This window comes from Hippocampus zosterae, chromosome 7, assembly GCF_025434085.1.
Source record: "Hippocampus zosterae strain Florida chromosome 7, ASM2543408v3, whole genome shotgun sequence".
Classification (NCBI taxonomy): domain Eukaryota; kingdom Metazoa; phylum Chordata; class Actinopteri; order Syngnathiformes; family Syngnathidae; genus Hippocampus; species Hippocampus zosterae.
The window spans coordinates 2,291,616-2,314,394 of NC_067457.1; the positions used below are offsets into that span (position 1 = coordinate 2,291,616).

Consider the following 22,779-nt stretch of genomic DNA (forward strand, 5'->3'; position numbering starts at 1 on the left):
CCCGCGCCTCATCTGGAAACGCCGCGGCGCTCCGCGACCTGCTCTTCCAGCCGCCAGCTCCCCTCGTGACCCCTGAAACCCGGCTTAGCCCAAGACCGCCAGGCAACATATCAAAGACCATTGTTGGGGGGCGGGGGTGGGTGGGGGGGGGGTGTTAGTCTTTCTGGCAAAATCATCTCAATAAATAAATATCACAAGATGCCGCTGGAGGGCAGGGCTTTGATGTGAGGGGGGGTGCAGGGGGCATGGGGCCCCCCCTTTTTTTCCCCCACCCCCTTCTTTTCCTCAAGCTTGGCGCTGCTTGATTCAAGCAAGAAACTGCTTGCCTGCTGCGGTTTTGGTTAGCAAATAATCGTCGTTAATAATAATAATCACAATAATTCTTGCCTCCTCTCGCACAACAGCACTTGGCTGGATGCCTGCAGCGCACTTTATTCCGGGACGACCTTAACTGGAGCGCGTTGGGGGGAGCAGATTTTGGTCTTTTTTTCGCACGACGTTGCCCACCAAATTTTAAGCGCGCATTCGATACGCAATTAAAAAAAAAAAAACATAAAAAGTGGCTCTTGGAAGCTGATTAAACTCCACACATCAAATTGATTTGATATCGATTTGATCCGTAACAAGTGCTTGTGATTGCGCCAGCCCCCCCCCCAAAAAATATAATAAAAGTTTGAAAACAAAAGGCAGCAGACTTAAAGATGTTCGGCTTTTGTGCGCGGCAGCAAACGCAAGTCGAGCAACAGTGTAGGAGGGCTTTTTTTTTTTTTTTTTTTCCTCTCTCGTGTTTGCCTGAGTGGCAATCCGTCAAGTTGAGAGCCGCCGAGCTCCTGGCAAGCCTACGAGGCATGTGCGGCGCAGCGCGGCGCCGAGCCGCATTCTGTCCTGAGGGCGAGAGAGCGCGCGCACTTTTTCCAGGGGAATCGACGAGAGGAGGAAGAGGAAACTTTTTTTGGTGTGGAAACAGCGCAGAGGGGGAAACAAGCGCTCGAGCAAGTTAAAACACCTCAACTTCAGTCCCACACACATTTTCCTTCTTCGCTTTTCCATTTTTTTTTTTTTTTTGCACGACTACACAAGCTGAAGTTTTTTTGAAGCGAGCGGGTTAAAGGAATTTTGCCAGGAAGTCATCGAGTCCCTCGGCAAGGCACCTCGCGAGTGACAAGAAGTTGAGCTGTGATGCTTCAAGACGCGGCATCGGACAATTTTACGGTGGAGTCGCTAGGTGGCGCCACCCACTGGACGGGGGAAGAAATGAGTGATGACATTTCTTTTGAGCGGCAGCGTAGGCAAACTATTTGGGGTTCAAGGGCAACATTTGAATGTTAAATGCCAAACTGACTGGCTGATTTATTGATGAGGTTTAAAAAAATGTATTGTCAATTGATATTACTTCACCAATCACTGTATTTAAAACTTACAATATATATAAAAATCTTAATTTATAAATTTCTAATTCATTCTAATTCAATTAGCAAACTGATAAATTCTTTTTCTCATTTTCACATTTTATGACAAAAAAAAACTTAAAATCACTCACGAATGATAAATAAATACATGTAAAATAGAACTTGCAATGAAATATTTTGTCATATTTTTAGCTGATGATAATTATGCAAATTAGGATAAAAAAAACCAAAACAAAACTCGCTCTCAATCGGCCACAACAGTGCAAAGCTCGACTTGCGCACACTCACCTCGTCTTTTGTTTTTTTTCCTAACTGCAGGTTGCGATTGCGGATCACTGCACTTACTGAGACAGCAGGGGCGGGGGCCACTGACGCCGGACGCTTGACACTGGGGGGTTGTTTTAATCACGTCCTGAAAATCAGACAAAAACTGAAAAGGTGAAAAACAAAAGTTAACGCTCCGCGAGTGCAACGTAGTCATGCATAAACTTTCTCGCGCCAAACGAGCAAAAGGGAACTAAGACGTTTGTCATTTGATCCACCTTTGCCAATCCACAGGACAGCGTTTTTATTATTATTGACATGTGACAGCCACGTAAGTTGCATCACCTTGACAAGGTGGGGGGAGGGGGGGGGGGGGGGAGAAAGCAACACAACTATTTTTTTTTCCTTCTTGAGGCCCTCTGCTGGGATGCGGCTTCAAATTATTTTTTGTGAGGAAAAGGTGCCAAGCAAGGTGTGCTATTAAGCCCCGGGAGTGGCAGGACTGTTTAATGAGGCAGTGTGGCAAACTTTCAGCCGTGCCAGATCATATGAATTATTTGTCATTGGCAACGTGTGTGTGTGTGTGTGTGTGTCCCATCGCAAAGCGGGATGAAGGCGGACCTTGATGGAGAGATGTGGCACTAGCCTGGGGGCTCGCTCCACTCTAAGGCTAGTTAGCCGCCTGCACGGCACAGCGCCATCATTAGGGAGGAGGGTGCTCGTGGCGCCAAGGTGACACGCACGCAAGCGCACGGCCAGACTCGCACACACACCAGTCGTCAGTCAGCAAGTGCGCGGACAGACGAGTGCGGAGGTGCGCCGTCGGGCCGAAGCAGGCTAAAAATAAAATAAAATGCAATAAAATGGCGACTTCCCAAAAGGTCAAATGTCAACTGTAAAAGGGAATTCGAGTCACACGTTTGGTGGCCACACTCGGCGGCGTATTCCGATTAGAATTGCAGTCGTGGACAAAGACGGAAGCCAATTAATCCAGCGACTTTCAGCCATGTCGGGGGCTGACAATTTGACATTGCGCTACCCTCTGATATTGACGACAGAGTGCCCTCGCAATGAAAACGTCAGCGCTCACTTGACTTTTGCAATGCCAGCGGAGGGCCCTGATAGAGTATTCGGTAATGGCAAAAAAAGGACATGAGTCCAAGCAAGTTTTGCTTGCTTGCTTGCGGGGATTTCTTGAGGTTTTGCCGATACAATACAAGCTTTAATACTCCCCTGGAAGTCAATTCAAAATCCATCAACTGACCTCACTGACTCAAAATTTTTTTTGGATTCGATTATTTTTTTTTTTTCAAAACTAAGGGCCTCCTTCACAAAATACTCAAGTAGCTAGCCAAGAAAGAAAACGACCTCCAAAACCAAAAGGACCCTCAAAGCAGCTGAACTATGGCCAATTAGCAAAGCTTTCAATTTGCTCAAAAGCATCGAGAAATGGGGAGGGGTGGGGGTGGGGGGGAGAAAAGACAACATATGTGATTGCGGCGAGCTGAGGGACGTGGAAAAATGGCGCGTTCGATTCGTACGCTCGCCAGCGGCGTTGGCCTTCGCCGTTGTTGTCGAGTCGCCACATCAAAAGCTGCGTTTCTTTGCCGGGGTATACAAAGCCTTTGGTTCTCTCCTCGCTATGAAATTGAACCGCTCCTGTGTTTACATGGCGCCAAGACAGTTCAAGGGCGAGGCCCACGTCGATGCATTGAGGGTGCACACTCTAGACTGCATTCACGGAGAACAAAGACAACCCCCCCACCCCACACCCCACACTTCCCGGTTGTTGTTTGCGTGATTGGAGGACAGCCTATAGCAGAATACCTGTTCGGAATCCATATATACAAGCGAGTACAGAAGCAATTTTACACTTTGGAGGAAACAAACAAACAAATAAAAAAATAAACCGAGAATGGAAAAGTCTGAGCGCGACGCCATCATGCGCAGATAACCTCGAAAGGAGCGCACGCTAACCGGCCAATGAGCTGGTATTTTCAAGGTCAAATAACATGTTGAACAGATACAAAGGCGCGAAGGCAGAACATGGGCAGATTCGTGTCGCTGTTAGTTTGGCAGATGTTCACGTGTTTGTTTGTTTTTTGTTTTGGGGGGGAGCAGGGGGGGGGGGTTGTAAAGTCTTCAAGCCGTTTCTGCCAAACTGAACCGAGGACACTGTGTTTTAAACAACCACACAATATTGCCTAGCTTAAATTGCTAGCTTAAATAGCGTCCCTGTGGCGGTACTGTAAACACTTAAAGCGGTGGACATTTGAACACAAACGGCGTATCAACGCCTGGAGGCAAGGCAGTATAAAAATACACACGAGCATATATTCTTCATCCTATGAAAAGAATATGACGATTCTAATACAAATGTTGCTCTAGCTTAGCGAGCTCATCACAAGCTCGCCATTTGTCAGAAGGACCGAGTATGTAGGAGGATGTTGCACTCCCCTAAAATCGAGACAAACGTGACGTTTTACGGTCCTGAAAAGAAGACGAACACACGCAAGTCAGTCGAGACACAGGACGTCCAAGTTGAAGCAAAAGGAAGACGCAGGCGTGCACATACTAAGTTGCTTTTATTAACACAGAACTGCATGCTACAGAGACTGTACAGCATTAACATTTATTTCCGTTACAAAAAACGTAGTTTCGGGGGAACCATTTCAAAAGAACGGGAAAGAAACAAACAAACGGACAAACAAAGAGAAGAAAAGATAAGAGCGTAAAAGAGAACAGGAACATCACAGCCGTTAAGGAAACATTCAAACTATTTATCATTAGCATCTTAATAAACCAGAGAAGAAATCGACAGTTTACAGTCGCGTCATGTCAACTACAATGGCACCGAGTGGATGATTTCTCTTGTAGCTTTTTTTTTTTCTCATTAATATTTTACAGCCTCTTGCAACATCAACATGCCTATTTTTTTTCCTACCTACCTATATGTAGTTGTGTACTTAAAAGTGGCAGTTTGTGTATTTTTTTTTTGGCATTTAATAGTTTTTTTTTTTGTATGAACCTCCTAATATACAGAATTTGGCCCGTGTGGGTTTTATACAGTATGATGCCCGTGATTTTTTTTTCCTTTTTTCTTTTTTTATTATTATTAGGTTTAAATTTTTTTAATATTTGACAATTTGCTACCAAACACATTTGTTATAGCAACATTTATACTACATACATAGCAATCTATGTAACGTCACAGCAAAAGGATGGCATTGAACTGAAACGAAAAGAGGAGGATCCTTACAGCGTGGTCCGGGGCAATGGAGGGGGGGGCAAATGAAATTAGCGAAAAAAATTGGCACGGAAAAATCTGTACACGGCGGAGCAACAGTCTGAAAGGTGAAAATGGTGACGGGGTAGGGCTATCGACGCACTGGTTTTCGTGTCATGGCTTATCGACCGACGCGTTCCTCGAAATATTGTGCAGACGTTCGCTTGGTGAGATCGACACGGGACACAAGGGCGGAATCTCGGTTTGGGTGGGGTGGGGGTGGGGGGGGGACTTCTTGTAAAAATGGATCATTCATATATATATATATGTGTGTGTCGCTTACCTTACGAAAAAAATATTTGTACATTTTTTTTTAAGAAAAAAAGAAATAAAAAGTCTAAAAAGAGACACGTACGAGATACGACGAGCAAAAATCTCTAAAGCAATAAATACTACTGGTCCTAGCGTGGTGAACATTTTCAATCCGACGACCCCTTTTAAACACCCGCCCACCCCGACCCCTCCCCCAAAAGGTAAACAAAGAAAAAGCAGTGGAAGAATGCATAATTATCCCCGACCCGACCAGCCCGTCCCCCTTCGCCTCGAAGCTCCAATTTGTTTGATTCTGTACATTTTGAACAACAAGTAACATCACAATTAAAAAGTTCCTCGGCGGCGTCGCCGCCGGGCTCTCCGCCCTCGCGCGCTGTGTGAAAGGGGGTGTGATTGGTTCGCAAGCTCGTATTTAATACAAATAAGAAGGAGAACCAACGCTAGCCGTACGGCGTGTCCTGTCCATTGTTGTGAGATCTTGAACAAGAGCTTCTTCAGTTCTAAATGTCGACCGGAGAAATCTTTTGGATTGTTCACCGAAATGAGGGAACGTCCACAGTTTGTTCCAAAAGCTTTGGTCAAATTTAGAGCTGACGAAGCAAAGTCATCAGAGTCACCACCGTCCGCAAAAGTCGAATGGAGGCAACACAACTCTTCCTGGTTGTTGAAAGGCTTCCTGTCAAATTTAGACCCGGAAAAGCCTTTTAGAAGATTCCAGGTCCTCCGATGACCACCGCATCTCATTTTTGACCGCGGAAGCCCTTTGGCTCAAAAGTCTTCCTCAACCAAAAGTAGCGTCACCTCCATTCAACTTTTGCAGAAAGCAAAATATAAAAAATAAAATAAAATGTTTGAGCTGGTGTTGCAGCTGCGGGTGATCGTTCTTGAGGACAATTCGACAGGCTCCTCGGCGGGTCAAATATTGACCAATGAACTTGAAAACACAACAGTAGCGAGCAGCGGCGGCTAGAAGGAAACCAAGAAGAAGAAGAAGAAGAAGAAGAGGAGGAGGGTCCGACTGCTACTCTATGGACTTGGTCACGAGCGACAGAGGCTGCAGCGAGTGGGAATGACACAGCAGTGGCGAGGGCCGGGCCATGGGGGACACCACCGAGGGGCCCGGTAGCCGCGAGGGCGGGGCGTCGCCGGGTTCCGGGGTCAGCGTTTTGCCGCCCGCCGCCGCGGCGGCGTTTTCCGGCGGCCCGGCCGGGAGGTGCGGCGGGTGAGGGAGGAGCGGCTGGTGGGCGGGTTTCATAGTCAGTGAAAGAGGTTGCATTTGTTCAGTCTGAGGTTTGGACTCTTTTGGCGAGGGGGACGGGACCACGGAGGAGGGCGAGGACGGGGGGGAGTCTGGGAAGCTTCCGTCCGAGGAGGGAGGACTGGCGCAGCTGCCTTCACCTTGGATGTAGCGAATGCACTTTTTTTTCCTCCTGGATCGGGAAGGGCAAGGCGAGACAAGACAACCTTTCAGACGTCTGATTCCATCGGCGGCTCGCGTCAACGCGCCGCGAGGACGGCGCTTTGCCATGCGTGATCGAGAAATGGCCCCGCCCCCGCCCACCCCCCACAGTGGGAAAACAGGACATCAAGCAGGCGGGAAATGAGCGTGGCGGTGATGAGGAGTGGACACCAAGATGGAGTAATGCTCCCTCTCTGGGTTTTTGTACCGATGGAAATGTGATGACCGCGGGGGGAGGGGGGGGGGGGCCGTCTTCAGAAAGTCAAATCTCCTCACTCTGATTAGTAACTTTCCCCAAGCTGAGTGGAAAGTGACGAGATGAAACTTTGGCTCACCGACATCGTTAGGTGACGGCAATGGAGGAGGTTGTTTAGGTGGATCAAAAATTGTTTTGAGGCACTTCCGGGTCAGATTGCTCGGATAGGAAAGGAAAGTTCCTTTGCAAAAAGAAGAACCCGAAGAGCCCCCCCCCCCGAGTCTGATTTGGGAGGAGGTCGCAGAGACGTAACAGAGGCGGGATGATGCTTGTGTGTCCGTGTGAAGTTCGACACCCAACACACAGACTTCAGCCACCCTGCAATCTGTCAATCGGTCATCTCATGACCCGATTTGAGAATTTTGCGCGGGTGGCGATTTCCCACCGTCGCTTCGCGTGGAAAGGAATTATGCAATGCCGACAGACATTGTCAAGTTTCGCGCACGGCTTTAAGTTTGGCCTGCTCCTGTTGCGCGCTATCCTACAAGGATTTTAAACGTCAGACACCGTCGCCAGCTACTAGCGATCCAAATGCCTTCTTAGCTGGGTTCCGTGTTAAAAAAAGAAAACCCACTTTGATCCAGCGATTTCTGTGTGAAAGAGGCTACAATTGCCTATCACAATTGTGCTCCTGAGCCCCCCCCGCCCCAACCCCCACTCTACGTCCTCCTCCTCCTGAGGGGGTCCCAGTTTGTACACTCGGCACAGAATTTTGCTTTCAAAAATAATCCAGAAAGATGCGCACTGGCGAGCACCTGCCCCACAGACACAAGCGTGTACATGAGGGGTCACGGCCTCGCGTTTGCATTCCTGTCGGGTTCGGGACCCCTCTCGAGTCCTAAGGTGACCACCCCGGGCTGGATCTGGTTAAGGGGGCGGGGGTGTGAAATCTGCCCCCGCTCGTGCTTTTACCTTGACCCTGGCGGTGAACCCGCCTGAGGGCAATCACGGAAACTCAGACTAGCAAAAACAAAACACAAAAAAATATTTTTTTTTCCAATTTTGGGGGCGATAAAAACCAGAGAGAGCACATTACTGGGGATGAGGCAACACCAACAAAGCACATACATGCTCGGTGGGGGCAGGGGGGGGTTACACATGCAATTCAAGGAGGCGGAACTTTGAGAAAAGCATCGAGCGGTCCCACCGGGGTATCGTTTGGCCGCTAAGTACGTGGCCGGCTCCTGCTAACTGTCCGTCAAAGAGCAACAAATGAGCTCATATCCATTTTTTTTTTTGGAAACACGCGCATCGATCCATCATATGCGCCGCTATTGATTTCTCTGACTTTTTTTTTGGCCCCCGCCACCTCCCGGGAAATTACGGCGGATTTTCGGCAACGGGAGCCCCGGAGAGGACTCTTAACCTCTCGGCTTCTGTAATGAAGACGGAATTATCGCGCGCCGATCTTGCGATCTGGATTGAATACGGCGCGCGTTCCTACGGTTGGAAAAGGGGGGGGGGGGGGGGGTCGTCCGCGTCGGACACGGTGGTCACAACACAAATGGAATATGCCACGGAGAAAAAAAGGAAAGGAGAGGGGCAGGGAATTTACTTAGCGGAAACAAATACCTACCATGAAAGCATTCCCAATTCAAAGACTGCTTGTGTCAGAACAGAAAGACAACAGGTAGGGACTAAGTCAGGGTTATTGAAGAGGAGGAAGAGAGGGAAGGAAGAGGAGGAGGAGGAGGAGCACAGAAAAGAGTGTCACTGAGCGGGCCCCTACAGAGGAAGCAGGGCTAAAATTTAAAAAAAAATTAAAAATGGCGAGCATCACATGGCTATTCAATGAAAGGGAGGCGCCAATTCGGGCAAACATGACAGTTCATCAGATAGGGCGGCTCAGGGGAGAAAATGGATTTCTAACATTAAAAGAAGAAGAAAAAAGAAATCCATTTTCTACCGATTGGCTCAAACTCATCCTAATGGAAAGGGATTTATTAATTTTTTTTCAAATATGTCTACTGCAGGAAGTTCCGGTGGAGCGGTAGGGGGGGGGAAAAAAGCAGTTTTCCATCTGTTAATGATGGAAACGTGGCTTCGAGAAAGACAGAGCGAGGAAATCATCAAGGAAATAAGGAGAGGAGGAGAAAAAAAAAAAAAAAAAAGGCTGGTGGCGGTCGCCTTCCTCCCATTCAGGCAAGTTATGTACCTGCACGGTTTGCACCATAAACTCAGCTGGTCAAGCCCGAACAAGGCACGACACTTCTTTGGGGTATTTGCATCTGTTATAGCCAAAGAGGTAAAGGACACAAACACAAAACACACACACATACAGGAGACATAGGAAAAAAGGAAACAAAACAAAAAAAATGGACACGTCATTGCACAGACAAACCAAACAAACACAAAAAAAAAACACACACACACACATACACACGTGGAGCCTGGGTTGAGGTTTAGGCTGGTAAACACTGGGACCTCCTCCATTTTGGACCTCCCCAAGCCCCCATCTGCCAGTCAACAAACCCCCCCCCCCCAAAATTTGATCACACTCGTAACAAGCATCACTCAGGCACCCTTCGAGATAGAAGACAGACCGGCAGGGCGTGGCTGGAGGAAGCTGGCGTAGCTCGGCGATACAAACAGGAAGGAAGGGGGAAGACCAAATGAAAAACAAAAACAAACAAACAAAACAAGGGAGCAAGCGAAAGGAGGAGGAAGTCCCAGCGTGGCGTCACCCCCACCCCACCGAGCCTGCACCCGACCCCCCACCCCACCCCCACCCGCCCGGACTAGGTGCAAGCACACCCCCATACACACCTGCACGGGCCACACCAGTTATTCTGTTGATCGAGCCCAAAGCGCGCTCGACACTTCTTAGGAGCGCTCAGGTCTGATGCCGTGACGGCGAAGAAAAGGGGGTGGGGGAAGCCAGCAAGGAGGAAGAAGGGGAGAAAAAAAAAAGTCGCACCAAAATAAAAATAAAAAACAAAACAAAACAAAAATAAAGCACAAGCAGGAGAGAAATAAAGAGAAAGTTACACGGAGTCTATGGAGATTGACAGCTATTCTCAATTGTGCCTCATGGCTGGATTTACACTGCCTGGTTCCACTTTGGAAATGGGTTTAAAAAAAAAAACAAAAAACATTTGATTCATTTGTCAGCGTGCAACAACGACGTACGCAAATCTGCTCACTGAACCCAAACGGCAGCAAATATCGCCAACAAATATCGCTGATTATTTTCCATCCTCGCGTGATCTGAAGACGCCGATTCATGCCACGTACAGGACGAGCGGCTACGCAAACAACACAAAGTAAAAGACGCATGTGGCGAAGCGTTTAAATATTGCGTTGCTCTTTAAATATTGCAATTCAAATATGGCGTTTAGCAAAAGGCTTTGTTCTGTTCATTCGTTCAATTATTTTTTTTAAACATAAATGCACGCATTTTGTCCCTATTTAAAATGCCGTTTGTGTCACACAACTGCTCAATGGCGCCCCCGCACTAGAGCTGAGAACAGAATCGTGCCCCCCCCCCCGCCATTGTTAAGTTGCCTGCTCAAAATGGAAATGACACATCAGGCAAATAAGTTTAGCAGTTGAGTGACTGGAGATGATCTCCATTTCACCCCGACTTCGACCTGCAGTGTAAATCCAGTCTTCCATGGGATTGTTTCCAAGCATTATTAGTAGTCCAACCACATTCCATGCACACCATCAAATCAGGATATCAATCGCATTCCAGCAGCGGAATCTAAGCGGAGAGTTAAAGTTAAGAAAATGCAAGGTGGATTCATCCAAACGGCCAGAAAGTGGCGACTAGTTGTTGTTAGCCCTTGTCCAGGGTTGCGGATTAATAAGGCGGAGGGGAAAGCGACTTCCCAGATACTTTCAGCCACTCGCGTGTAGGCATGGGCCGGTTAACCATTCCGAGGTTCGACTTTCCCTTTGTCAAAAAAAAGTAAAGAGAAAACATTTAAAAATGCAGTGGACCCCTTGATTATTTAAGGTTCCGTATTTGCATATTCACCTATTTGCAGACTTCCTACCTGTTATTCCGAGAAACCCCCTTTACAGTTTTTTTCCCCTTTTTTAACTCTACACTCGGTCCCGAATCGCTGGCAAAAGTTTGGGTCCACTGCAAGAGTTTTTTATTTGCATCAATATTTATATTATATTATTTATTATTTTTTTTAACTTCTAACTTCCCTCCACCGGTGTATACCGTTTTTTTTCTTTTTTTCCTCTTTCTTCTTTCTACATACATTCTTGCTGCTGGAGGCTGTCAATTTCCCCAGTGTGGGACAAATAAAGGATATCTTATCTTATCTTATATTTTTTTTCTTTTTTTGCTCATGGTTATCAGACCATCCAAATTTGCTCGAATCCGGCCCATGCTTAGTCGCTTGCCTTGGAGTGGCTTCAAATAATCTCGAGTGGGCATGCGAGCCTACAGATGAGGCACAAGGGGGAGCGTTTTATCCATTAAGGAGGTTTACCCTGGCATCAAACCGTTCAGACAGGAAGCTCATAAACGAGATCAATGTATATCAACATATTTTTTTTTTTTTTTAGCATTTACAGATTTTTTTTTTAAAAAGGCAGCAGAAAAAAAAATTCAACACATCCATCGATAGATAAAGAGCAATTAAAAAGGAAGGAAAACAAGTTAGTATATTGAAGAGTCAAAAAAAAAATGACATTAGCACCTGTAATCGGAGGGAGTGAAAGGCAAGGGTTTGGAAAATATTCTCTGTGTTCTGCAACGAAAACAAGAACAGATAGAGAGGCCTTCAAGAGGAGATCACCGTCACCAAAAAACAAAACAAACAACCCCAAATGATAGATGTATTTAAAAAAACAAACAAAAAAAAAACAGCGGCAATAATCACAATGAAAGCGAACGTGATCAGGAGAAATATATACGTGTGAATGATGAAAGATGGAGCAGTCAACAGAATGAGGAAACCTCCTTAATTTCTGTTTCGATTGTGATCAAGAGGGAGGGGGCAGCCCAGTTAGTGTCCACACACACACACGTTACGCATGCACGCGCACACACAGTACGAGAGTGTATTTGCAGGCTGCAGGCATTATAAAAACTGTTAATTTCATGGCAGGGTATTCTCAAATACACATATATCACACAAATGCTAGCGGGCAAAAAAGAAGAGGGGGGGGGGTATGGGATGGGACAGGAGGGGGTCTTAAGGGGCTTCATGCATATTCAGCTGTTATTAGCAAGGGAAGACTACAGAAAAGAGGGAAGGGAGGGAGGACGGGGGAGTGTTACTGTACAGCCAACGCTACCATTTAAATATTGCATTGCATGACTATGATGAAAAAAAAAGTAGCATAAACACACGCGCACACACACACACTCACACACACACACAACAAAACTAGCGTGACTTTTATCTGGCGGGGTGTCACACGTGGCTGACACATGACGGGGCCGCTCTAATATGGGAGATAATTGCCGCTTGCTTACCGTTGCTCTCCGCTTGCTGCTTTTCCCTTTTTCTCTTCTTCCTTTTCCCCTGTTGGTTAGCCGCCAAAAAAATAGAAAGAGGGGGGGAAAAAAAGGGGAGGGGGGAGACAGACACAGACAGGAACCTTAGTTATTATATTGCAGGACGCCCCAAAACATGAAACCGGGAGACTACAACTCTTCTTTGTGTTTACTTATTTATTTATTCACTGCTTCTTTCTCCATCTTTTTTTTTTTTTTTTTTTTTTTTGTGCCCCGCGGTTGGTACCAGCCTGATGAGGATTGTGTTTTCTTGTAGCGCCTGCGCTCCTCTGGCTTATTTTCCTCAATTTGTCTTGATGGGCTCCCAAAAGCGGACTTTAATGACCGCAATTGTTTGCGAGGCCGGATTCACACGGCGCTAAAAAGGACTACGGGGTGAGAGTCAACGTGGGCCGGCGTCGACGGCAAAGTAAACAAAGACAGATAAATAATAGAAATAGCGAGAGTTGCAACGGTGGCATTTGGACTTGAACTGCAAACAGCAAATTATGGACTCTGGAATCAAAACGGCAAGATCGGCCGCATGCTGCTTCACCAAGTTGACCCACAGATTGATGATTCTGTTGCGCTCACGACGGCGGGCGTTTTTTGCTATTGACAACATGCCTACGGCTTTAAAAGGCTGGGCCCGGTCTGGTGAGTGACGTGGGCGCCAGTGAGCGAGCGTCGCCGGGTCTGCTTTCGCCTTGCGGAGTTACAAAGACTTACAGTTCTACAGAATATGGTTTCTCTGACAAAGATTGATTTCCGAGGAAGCGGATCCAAAAGATTATTTGAAGGTGGGAGGCTTGGGTTTGAGGGAAGAGGAGCCCGTTACGACTTGTAAACTTAAAAACTTACATAGTTGTCTCGGGCCGACCAGCCTGGGTAGAGCTGCATGTGGAGCTGTCGCTCTTTCCTGGCCAGCTCGTAGTATTTGGCTTGCTCCTCCCTCGATAGCGCGTGCCACTGGAAGAGGACGAGAGGGGAGGCGGCAGACGAGGTGAGCAGGGGAAGCGGGGGAAACGCGGCGCCAGACCGAAGCGCTTCACCGCCAGGCATCTCACCCTCCGCCCCAAAATCTGGTTGATGGCGGCGCTTTCCTTCAGCGTGCACTCGGCCACCACCTTGGCCCGCATCTCCTTCATGTAGAGCATGAAGGCGTTCAGCGGCTTCTTTATGTGGACCTGCTTCTTCTTCTCCTCCTCCTTTTTAGCATCGGACTGTTTCCTATGCCAAAGAGAGGTGGAGAAACTAAAAAAAAAGGCCTGTCCCAAGAAAGGGGGGGGGGGTCCATCATTGTGTGACTACTTACGAACTGTTGAGGGAGCTGATGTCGCTGTGGGAGGATTCCTGCTTGACGTTGGGTGTGACGATGGCCGGGTGCGGGATGCCCGTGGTGTGCAAACCGTGGTGGGGGGGCACCATGTGTGGGGGGAACCTAGAGGACAGAAGACTGTGTAAATCGTCAGAATGGACACGGGTGAAATGGGGGCAATGGCGCACATGTAACAATAGCACGACGGTTCGGCGGGCTAGCTTCCGTTACGCGGATTGATCGTCGCGGGCAAGGGCGGGGCCACAAAATGCAAAACGGCGTACATATTTCCCAACAATCAGTCAACAGTCATTCAACGTTGAGAAACTTGTATTGTGTGGAAACGACTTTGGTTGTCAGGATGTAACGGTCGTTAATTCGGACAGGTAGCTGCTAGCAAGTGAAACACGGGCGTAATGTTGAAGAATGGAAGATTGTTTTGGCCATAAATTGCCAACGACCGGTCTCGCAAAGTCGGGAAATCCAAACGACTTTTTTTTTCTAGAATTTATCCTGTTTCGAGCCGATCAAAGACCATCAATTTTTCAAACTAGCATTTGCGAGAACACAAAGCTGCTACTAAGTGAGACACGAATGTAACGCCGCAAAAACCGAAAGCTCCTTCGTTTGTAAATTGGTGATTACAAAAAAGTCGAAAAGTCGGCAAATCCTTCGATCCGTCCGTCTGCTTTCTTCCACTTATCCCGTTATCAAAGTCTATAAATTGCTCCCTTGGAATCTAACAAGCTTTAACTGGGCCCGTTAGCTGCTAATTGGTGAAACACGGGCGTGAAGTCGAACAGTACAGACTTGTTTCGGTTGCGGACTCCAGAGCAGAAGTCGGCAAAATCCATCCCATTTTCTACCGCTCGAGTCGGACGGGAGAGCCCATTTAAGTCGATAAATGGCAACATGGAGCATCGGCTCGCCTCGTTCTTTTCTCTCATCGTCCCTTCTTGCCCCGGTCATTCCGTCTTCGCCGTCAATTTATGAAAGCCGGCGCGTTCCCGCAGGAATGCACTCGAGTGTGCGCACATCCAGCCACCCGCAATTGTTGACAGTGCAGGGCCACCAAACATCCAAGAGAGAGGGATGAAGGAGGAGGAGGAGAAAAGAAAAGATTTTTTTTCTTCCAATTTCTGCCATTTCTCTCTTTTTTTCCTTGTGTGTGTGTGTGTGTGTGTGTGTGTGTAAAGCTCATTATCTCGCCGTGGCTGGCTGCATGGCTCGGAGCCAGAAAATAATGATGAGGATAAACTCGCCAGGAACAACTAGTTTCTGTTGGAGGCCATCTCAGGGGAGAGCGAGGGGCCCCCCCCCCACCCCCCCAAACACACACACACCCTTCACACTCTTTTCCCTTTCCCTGCCTTCATCCCTGACACGTTGGTGTTTGTGCCATGTCATGTGCTGATGGGGAGCTCGGCGGGGCGGGGCGGCGGCTGAGCGTCGCCCATCATTAGGGGCTGCCGCCGCCGCCGCCGCTTCCTCCCTCCCTTTCGCCTCTCGCGCCTCTCTGTGCACTTGTTAAAATTTCCTCAGTTCCAAATCTATTTCCCCCCACCATCCCTTTTTCTTGTCTTTCCTGTCCCCTCGCCACCTCCACGCTGCCTGAACCACCCCCACACCCACCCCCCCCTTCGGCGGGCCCAGGTTATGGTTAAAACATGACGGCCGTCCCTTTGAAGAGCAGGGGGCATCGTCATCGCCATCGTCAAGAAACGCGGCGCCTCGGCCCAATTTAATCAACACAAGAGAAAGGAACGCGGTGGAGGGCTCCGCCCCGACCCCGGGCCCGTATGTCTCAATCAGAAAGGTATGTCGGGGAGGGGGGGGGGGGGGGTGGCGAAGCAGTGCCGCTTAATTGCCGAGGTGAAGCGCAACCCCCCGTGCCTGTTTAATGTGTAATGATCCGGCTGAGAAGGAGCAGGAACGACGGGATTTGGCAGTGGGTGGGGGCATATCAAAGGGCGGCCCACCTGTCACAGGCAGCTGTGTTCGCGCACACACACACACAATACAGGTACCGAGAGCCCCATTATTATCCAAAATCGCATCTCACCCCATGATGCATTTTTAACAGGAGGTGCAAGGTGCTAGCAGGTACCAGATCCATTTCCTGTCCGCTAATTTGGGGTCAGGTGTAAAAGAGCACCATGGTTCCGAAGTCGAGAGAGAGGGAGACGATTCTTTTCGATGCTCAAGTCCTCAGTGACATTTTAGCAAGTACATTGGAATTTTTTAAAATAACGCTCAGTCAGAATGACTCAATGACAATCGTGCTACTCGGCTCAGAATGTGAAATTCTGAGTAGAATTAGGCTCGGTGGTCGTCTTGGTGCCCCAGTCTCCCCCCCCCCACCCGTCTTTTTTCTATTGGGTAATTAAATTAGGGGTTTCATCACAGGGCATTAGCTCCCCACACACACCCCGCAGCCGGCAGATTCAATTAGCCACGATGGAAATAGGATGATGACAACGCCGAGAGTGAATTATCAGTCACTTAAAGGCCCAGTTGGGACGCGGACGCCACTGCCAGATGTCTGGACCTCGGCTCCCCAGGGGAGAATCTGGAGAGGCCTTTTCCATAAAGATCGTCTTCAACGAGGTAGACGAGTTACTGAGGACAGTTTAACGACTTGGGAACAGCTGTGTCAGATTGAAAAATCAGTTTACTCACCCCCCCCACCCCCCACCACCCTCTCCCGAAATCCCTGGTTCCACACCGCCTCCCTCCCCGCATGGACGTGATCCATCAATGTCGCGGAGGTCTAAATACAACACCCGCAGGAGCTGCTTTTCCATTCGGGCCGCAATTAAACTCCAGCTCCAAAGGGTCCCTCGGCGCTGAACGCAGCCCGCGAAGTCCCGGGCTGAGTCCAGCTATCGAGGAGGAGAGCTGGAAAATGGCTGACAAGGCGGTAATATGTACGCCAGGACACTAGTTGGCGGCTTTGCGGAGAAACTACACCCAAAAATGTCTTGTCCTCGGGGATTCGATCATTTTTTTGACTACCTTTCATTGGCGCGATAGATAAATGAATACACGACATCATTTGTTTCCTTAAGTACATTCGAAATAGCAACATGACACGTCGACGCCATCTTTATGGAGGGAACGTGGAACATTGAGGACATTTTTTAGGCCAGATTTTCGACTTCTGAGCTTTTTTTTACAGCAGCAAATTGATTTCCATGCGTCCAATTTTGATCAAAGTGGATTCGCCGATATCAAATGTTGGCATATCCAAAGTGTCCCGCAAAAAATGCCAAACATGTTTAATTCATTTTCCACACAAAGCCAGTTTCTCAAGGGCATCACATGACTGTAAAAACAACAAAAGAGGAAAACACACACACACACACGCATGTATGCACAAAATGCTAACACATACACATTATATGCATGAACGTTCATAGCGCCACTTTGGAATAAAACTATGCCTCGTAACTTTTGTAGCTCCCAAAGCGCTGTTGTGCTTTGTTTACGTCTGGCAATTACGCAGCCCGGCTGATTTAGCATTAGCCTGACGTGCAGCGGGGGCTAAATGTTCTTCGGGGGCCTCATTAAAGGTTGGGGTGGGGTAGAGAAGATAAATATAATGAATATTTGAGCACCCTTGCTGAAGATTTGGCCTTTTGAATATGGGAAGGCGCGAGGGTCCTTAAGGGAAAACTTGCAACGCTAGCTAAGAGGGGTTTGTGTACACGGATACGTGTGTGTGTGTGTGTGTGTGTGTGTGCGCGCGCGCCAAGGGCTCGACTCACCTTGACATGGATGCGTTGACAGTGAGCGCAGTTGGGTAGGGGTGTCTAAAACCCCCTGTTGTGATTGGATAAACAGGTTGACCTTGCCTGGGAAGAAAAAGAAGAAAGGTAAAGAAACAAGGTTGACAGACGAGAAGGTAGCGAGCCCCCTCAAGTCGGCCTCTTTCATTCTCATTTGATCGGGGACAAAAATCTGGGGGATTGCCGAGCGGCAGATCAAAGGCGGGGTGGGAATAAACTCCCGACAATATTTAACGCCGCAAATCTTGATGGCGGCGGCTAATTAAATTTCATAACCCTCCGCTCGGTGCGCCGGCCCCCTGGTGCCCTCCCCAAGCTGGAACTAGGTGTTTTGTTGTGATAATTAAAGACGAAGTGCGGCTCCCTTTAATGGAGCCATCACGCTAATTGAGGTCTACACCTCCAAAAGACAAACAATAATGAATGTAAATTTATACCGAAAATAAAGTGCAGCAAATCAAAGGGCGGCGTGGCGGCGCTCGGGGGCCCTTTCTCGCTATTTAGACGGCAGCGAGAAAACATTAAATTAACAGAGCTTAATTTGTAGCCTTTTGTCAAATTAACAAGTGTTGACAAGAGTTACCAAGGGAGAGTCCCCGTACGGGATTGCGGGTAAAAGGCGGGCAATCGCCATTCGTTTACTCTAATTTGACCCTACAGAGACATGCAAAGTAGTGTGCGCCTTTAAAAAAAAAAAAAAAATGGTAATGAGAAATTCGTGTCAGGAATCTGCTGTTCAGCAACTTTTATTTACCGAGAAGCCAAATCCACGTCTCCTGAAAAATATCGCTTTGGGTGCCATCTTTTGTGCTAAGGAACTTGGTTGAACTGAAGGGAGTAGGTTTTGTCAGTCTAAAAGAAAAAAAAAGGTGCTTTGTCGCCATCGTGTGGCATTTGAGGGCGGTTCACTCGGCGATTTCCCTGGCTTTGCCATTAAAAAGCCGATTTTTCACAATATCAAGGGGTGTTTATTCATAACGGAAAGTGGACTCGTCCCAACTTTTCGCACGTGAAAGAACAAAGTACAAAGAGGAGAAGTAGTAGTACAAAAAAAAGGGGATTCGCTTACTGTGGTACTAACCATCCTAGGGGATGGGGGATCTGCCCGACAGTGCCGGGTGACAGCGGGTAATAAGGAGAAATATCTGGAGGATGCGGAGGCCTTGGAATTCCTGCGGAAAAAAAAGGAAGATGACACGTTGAGGAGGTGGACAGGATGAAGAATCAAAATCTTTTGTCAGAATCCGGAGCATCGCACACATCACAGGGGGTGGAGGGACGAGGAGGAGGAGGAAGAAGCCTTGTTGCTAGCGTGTACGTGTCGCAAAAAAGAGAAAAAAATAGCATAAATAAATGAACACAAAAAAGGGAAAAAAGAAAAAAAAAACTTCCTGATCAAAGGCCTCGTCAGGCGACAGCGGCACAACGTGTTTGGAGGAGGCAGAGAGGGGAGAGAGGTGAGGATGAGGAGGAGTGGAATGGAAAATAAATAAGTAAGACGCCGGCGCCATTCTTGTCACGTTTGTCACGCAAATTCGGGAGATTAATGATGTAAAATGACGCGGGTTTAGAAGTTAACAAAACTCAACAATATCATTACGCCGTTGCATGTGATCAGAGGGACGTTGCCTCCCGATTCGCTGTCAGCGCCATCATTCTATAAGCACAACAAAAGCCATCGGAAAATGTGCAGCTGTTTAACATGGTTAGCAAAGCGGTTTAGGCTAATTGGTGACTACTACGATTGCTGTTTGGTGTCAGCGCCGGTGAAAAATGTACAATTGTCTTTGGGGAGCGGGCTCCTTTGATTTAGCCACATCAATCAAAGCGTGCGGATGGCGCAGCAGGCACCGGTGTCGCTTTTGACTGCGGAAGACGAATAACAAGAAGGCGGATGGATGAAAGGGCCTAATATTAGCTTTGGGTGAAGTGAAGGCGGTATGCTAACGCTGGCTATCGATCGCGAGTGCGCTCCATAGATCAGGATGTATTGTATTGCGTGAAGAATTTTGAGATACGACGCACACTGGCAAAGCGTTTAGAGTTGGTGAAACGACGTTGACTTGTAGCATGTAAGGCAAACGCTAGCTAGCGAGCCCGAGCTAACATCCTCAGGTTATTCCATTGGTATGTTTGAAAGACACTCTGTTCTCCTGATAAGATACAAATGTCCTGCGCAGCCAGTCTTTTTTAAAAATAACTTCTCACCTAAGTACGAGATATTTTTTTTTTGGGGGGGGGGGGTGTTCTTCAATGGTGCCAGCATTGTACTGGAATAGCACCAGGAATGACTGCATCTCCAGGCTGAAGCGTTAAAGAAATCCATAGTGCATTTTTGGAGCGCTATTTTGCTTAAAAGCCACACAAGCGGCTCACCGGACCTAATACGCCTCGTTAATTAAACACCGAGCCCCGATTAAGGCCCCATTAGGCACCGCATTAAACGGCAGCTGCTACATTATTTCCCTACCCGCGAGGGCCGTTTGTAATAAGACATCATCATTATCTAAATGACTGACTGGAGACCAATGAAATAGTCGATAATAGAACGACAGGGTTGGGCATGAAGAGGCGGGTTGACCGTCAAATAAACAGACAAATAAATAAATAAAAGAGGGCAGCAGATCAAGTTCCAGTGACGACCTGAGGAAAAAAAAAAACCCTGCAGATGCAAAAACCATCTTTGCTTTAGTACTTGGTGTTGACTTGATCCAGAGTCCCGACACTTGCCTGTTTTGGGGTCCACGTCTGTCTGTAGGTGTGGTGGCGGGTTCCCGGGTGTGAAGTGCTCATTGCTGTAAGTGATCAGCGGTGTGAGAGGGTGCACGTGGTGAGGGTGCTGAACCACTGGAACCTTATTCGACTGCAGAAGCGAGAGAAAGAGAGAGGAAAAAAAAGGAGGTCAGGGTTCATATTCGGAGAAACCTAAAATAAAAGCGTCTCGTATTTTGCGCGTCCTGGAGGTGCCGGATCGCTGGGCCTCAGTGAAAACATTGCGGTTTGTAATTAAAAACACTTCTGCGGTGTCACCCTGGAATTCAGAGAGCGTCTATGAGGCCCTGGGGGGACAGGGAGGGGGGTGTGGGGGTGGGAGGGGTCGTTGCCACTTCTCATTTGGAGCTTGATGTGTGATGAAGCACTTTTAGCCGCAGCAGCAGCGCAAGTCATCGATCTTGCGCAAACCGCCGAAAATCAAGACAACGCATGTAAATCCAGAGTCATTAGTGGCTTCGGTCAACACGCCGCCGTTGCCTCCGTCTTCCTCGCCCCCCCCCCCCCGGGCCTGATTCTCGAGGGGTAGTAGGACTATATCCTACTTAAAGGGTTAGCAGCTGAAAATCCATTTCTGCATTTTTTGCCAAATTACTTGGAGCTATGTAATCTTTTCTTTGTGCCTCCTAAGTGGCGCAGCCCTCCCTCTCCTTTTTTTTTTTTTTTCAATTACCCAAAGATTACAGTGGAGCTGCCGTGGCCCCCTCCCCCTTTCCCCCATAGTTCTGGGCCCGGGACTGTACCCCCGGCTACCAGATAACCAGATTAAAGCGGGGCTGTAGATTAGCCTGGTGGCTTTCGCCCGTTCACCCGCACATCCTTATCCTACCCTCAGCAGCTAAAGAAGCAGCACTAATCAGGCTTATCATAACATGGATGATATGTTCAAGGGGGGGTTGGGGTGGGGGTCGGGGGGTGAGGAGTGGTGTCAAAAGCGCGGGAAAGGGGTGGATCTGCTCGAGTGCGTGGTCTCGTGTAGGGCCTCATACAACCTCATTAGGGACTTAAATCTATGCAGAAAAAAAACCCAATCATGGCGGATGTAGGGTTGACTTTGAAAAGCATTAATAGGACCAGGGGGGGGGGGGCGGAGGGGGCATGCGACTCAATATGGGATTTTGGAGTTGATCTTCCCCAATGGGTTATGGCAACCTGATTCGGGTATTTTTGGTTGGAGAATTGCGGAAGGTGGCCGGGGAGGTGGATGGCGAAGGGGGTGGGGTGGGGGGGCGCTTAGGGTGGCATTCCCTATTGCCATGGTCCCAATGAAAGATTAATGAACCCCCGCAGAACTCCGGGGAGGCAAGCGAGACTCCTGGGACTCATTCACAGCCCTGAGCTGAAAAGGCTGAGGAGGAGCGGGGAGGGGTTCGGTGGGTTGGGCTGGGGAGGAGGGGGGGGGGGGGGTCGCGTATATGTGCTTGTGTGTCGAGTTGGAGGCGTGGGGGTGTGAGGTGGAACGGGATTCGTTAGAAAGAAACACAAACCAAGGCGCTCGCGATCTGATCTGCACATCCACAATAGACGGATGATGAGACGGGAAAAAAAAGCAGGGCGATGACAGCTGCCGCATGCAGCTGACGAGTTCTGTCACTCTTCCTCTGTTGCCCTTGCCCCCCCCCCCTCACGCTTACCCCTATTCCTCCTCCTCCTCTCACCTCCTAACCTCTTGCTTCGCAAATGCCTGCTCCTCCCTCGGGTTAGGATGTGAAAGAATGTTGTCGATTCTTCGTCTGTGTTCTGAAAAGCTTTACTGGCTATTTGAAGGAAGTCTTTTGTCCGCGGGCCTCGGCCATTGAGAGGACGCTTCAAAATGCCCGCGTCGCATCTTAAAGGGGGGGGAAAAGGGCTCGAAGACCAAGTCGATTTACATCATAAACCCCCCTTTTCTGTATTTGGCTACAGTAGGCAAAACCTTTTGGGGTTCTGCGAGTTGAGGACCAAAATGGCTGATGCGCGCCAAGCTCCCTTCTGAAAGAAAAAAAAAAAAAAAAAAAAAAAAAGCAAATTCCAGATCAGCTTAAACACGACGACGCCAGTGAACGATCATCTGCGGCGGCACGCGGTTGACGTCATCGGCTTCGGCCGCCGATGACGTCAAGTCAAGAAACCGGCGGTCCCCGGCGAGCGACGAAGCCCTGAACCTGCTCCGAATCCTCGCACTTGACTGGCGGGGAGGCTCGGGCGCTTCTGTCGCACAACAAAGCGCCCAGAGACAAAAGCGGGCGACGTGGGAGGCTTCTCTACAAGAGGCCGCGCTAAGAAGAAAGAACCTTTTCCTGCACCCGACACCCCCGCTGACTCGGATCCTTCGTCACTACGGCAAAGAAAAATAGCATCAGACAAAGACGTCCGAGCTTTTCAAGGCGCTGAAAAACAAGCGGCGTCAATGAACGCGCAGACTTCCTCAATTGTCCGGGACACGCAGGGCGCCCCCGCTTGTCGAGTACGGCAACCTACTCAAGCGTGTGCGTGGGACTTGACACCTCCGGT

At 48.5% G+C, this 22,779-nt stretch overlaps 1 protein-coding gene across 36 annotated transcripts in view; it reads right to left on the reverse strand.

Moving 5' to 3' along the window:
- Positions 1 to 1,795: 1,795 nt before the first annotated feature.
- Positions 1,796 to 22,779, reverse strand: part of tcf7l2 (transcription factor 7 like 2) — a 76,475-nt gene continuing 55,491 nt past the window's right edge. For 5 of the 36 annotated variants that reach the window (XM_052070806.1, XM_052070826.1, XM_052070804.1 and 2 more), the window contains 10 exons: positions 20,245 to 20,377; positions 18,584 to 18,686; positions 17,494 to 17,580; positions 13,724 to 13,864; positions 13,476 to 13,638; positions 13,269 to 13,377; positions 12,388 to 12,450; positions 11,606 to 11,656; positions 9,714 to 9,786; positions 4,240 to 6,662 (listed from right to left, as the gene is read on the reverse strand). In XM_052070806.1, the coding sequence (XP_051926766.1) occupies positions 6,254 to 6,662; positions 9,714 to 9,786; positions 11,606 to 11,656; positions 12,388 to 12,450; positions 13,269 to 13,377; positions 13,476 to 13,638; positions 13,724 to 13,864; positions 17,494 to 17,580; positions 18,584 to 18,686; positions 20,245 to 20,377 (1,332 nt within the window). In that variant the 3' untranslated portion in view covers positions 4,240 to 6,253. Of the gene's footprint in view, positions 1,822 to 4,239; positions 6,663 to 8,522; positions 8,585 to 9,101; positions 9,176 to 9,713; positions 9,787 to 11,605; positions 11,657 to 11,965; positions 12,148 to 12,387; positions 12,451 to 13,268; positions 13,378 to 13,475; positions 13,639 to 13,723; positions 13,865 to 17,493; positions 17,581 to 18,583; positions 18,687 to 20,244; positions 20,378 to 22,779 lie in introns of those variants that run through there. The other 31 variants (XM_052070813.1, XM_052070827.1, XM_052070819.1 and 28 more) reach the window with 25 other exon arrangements.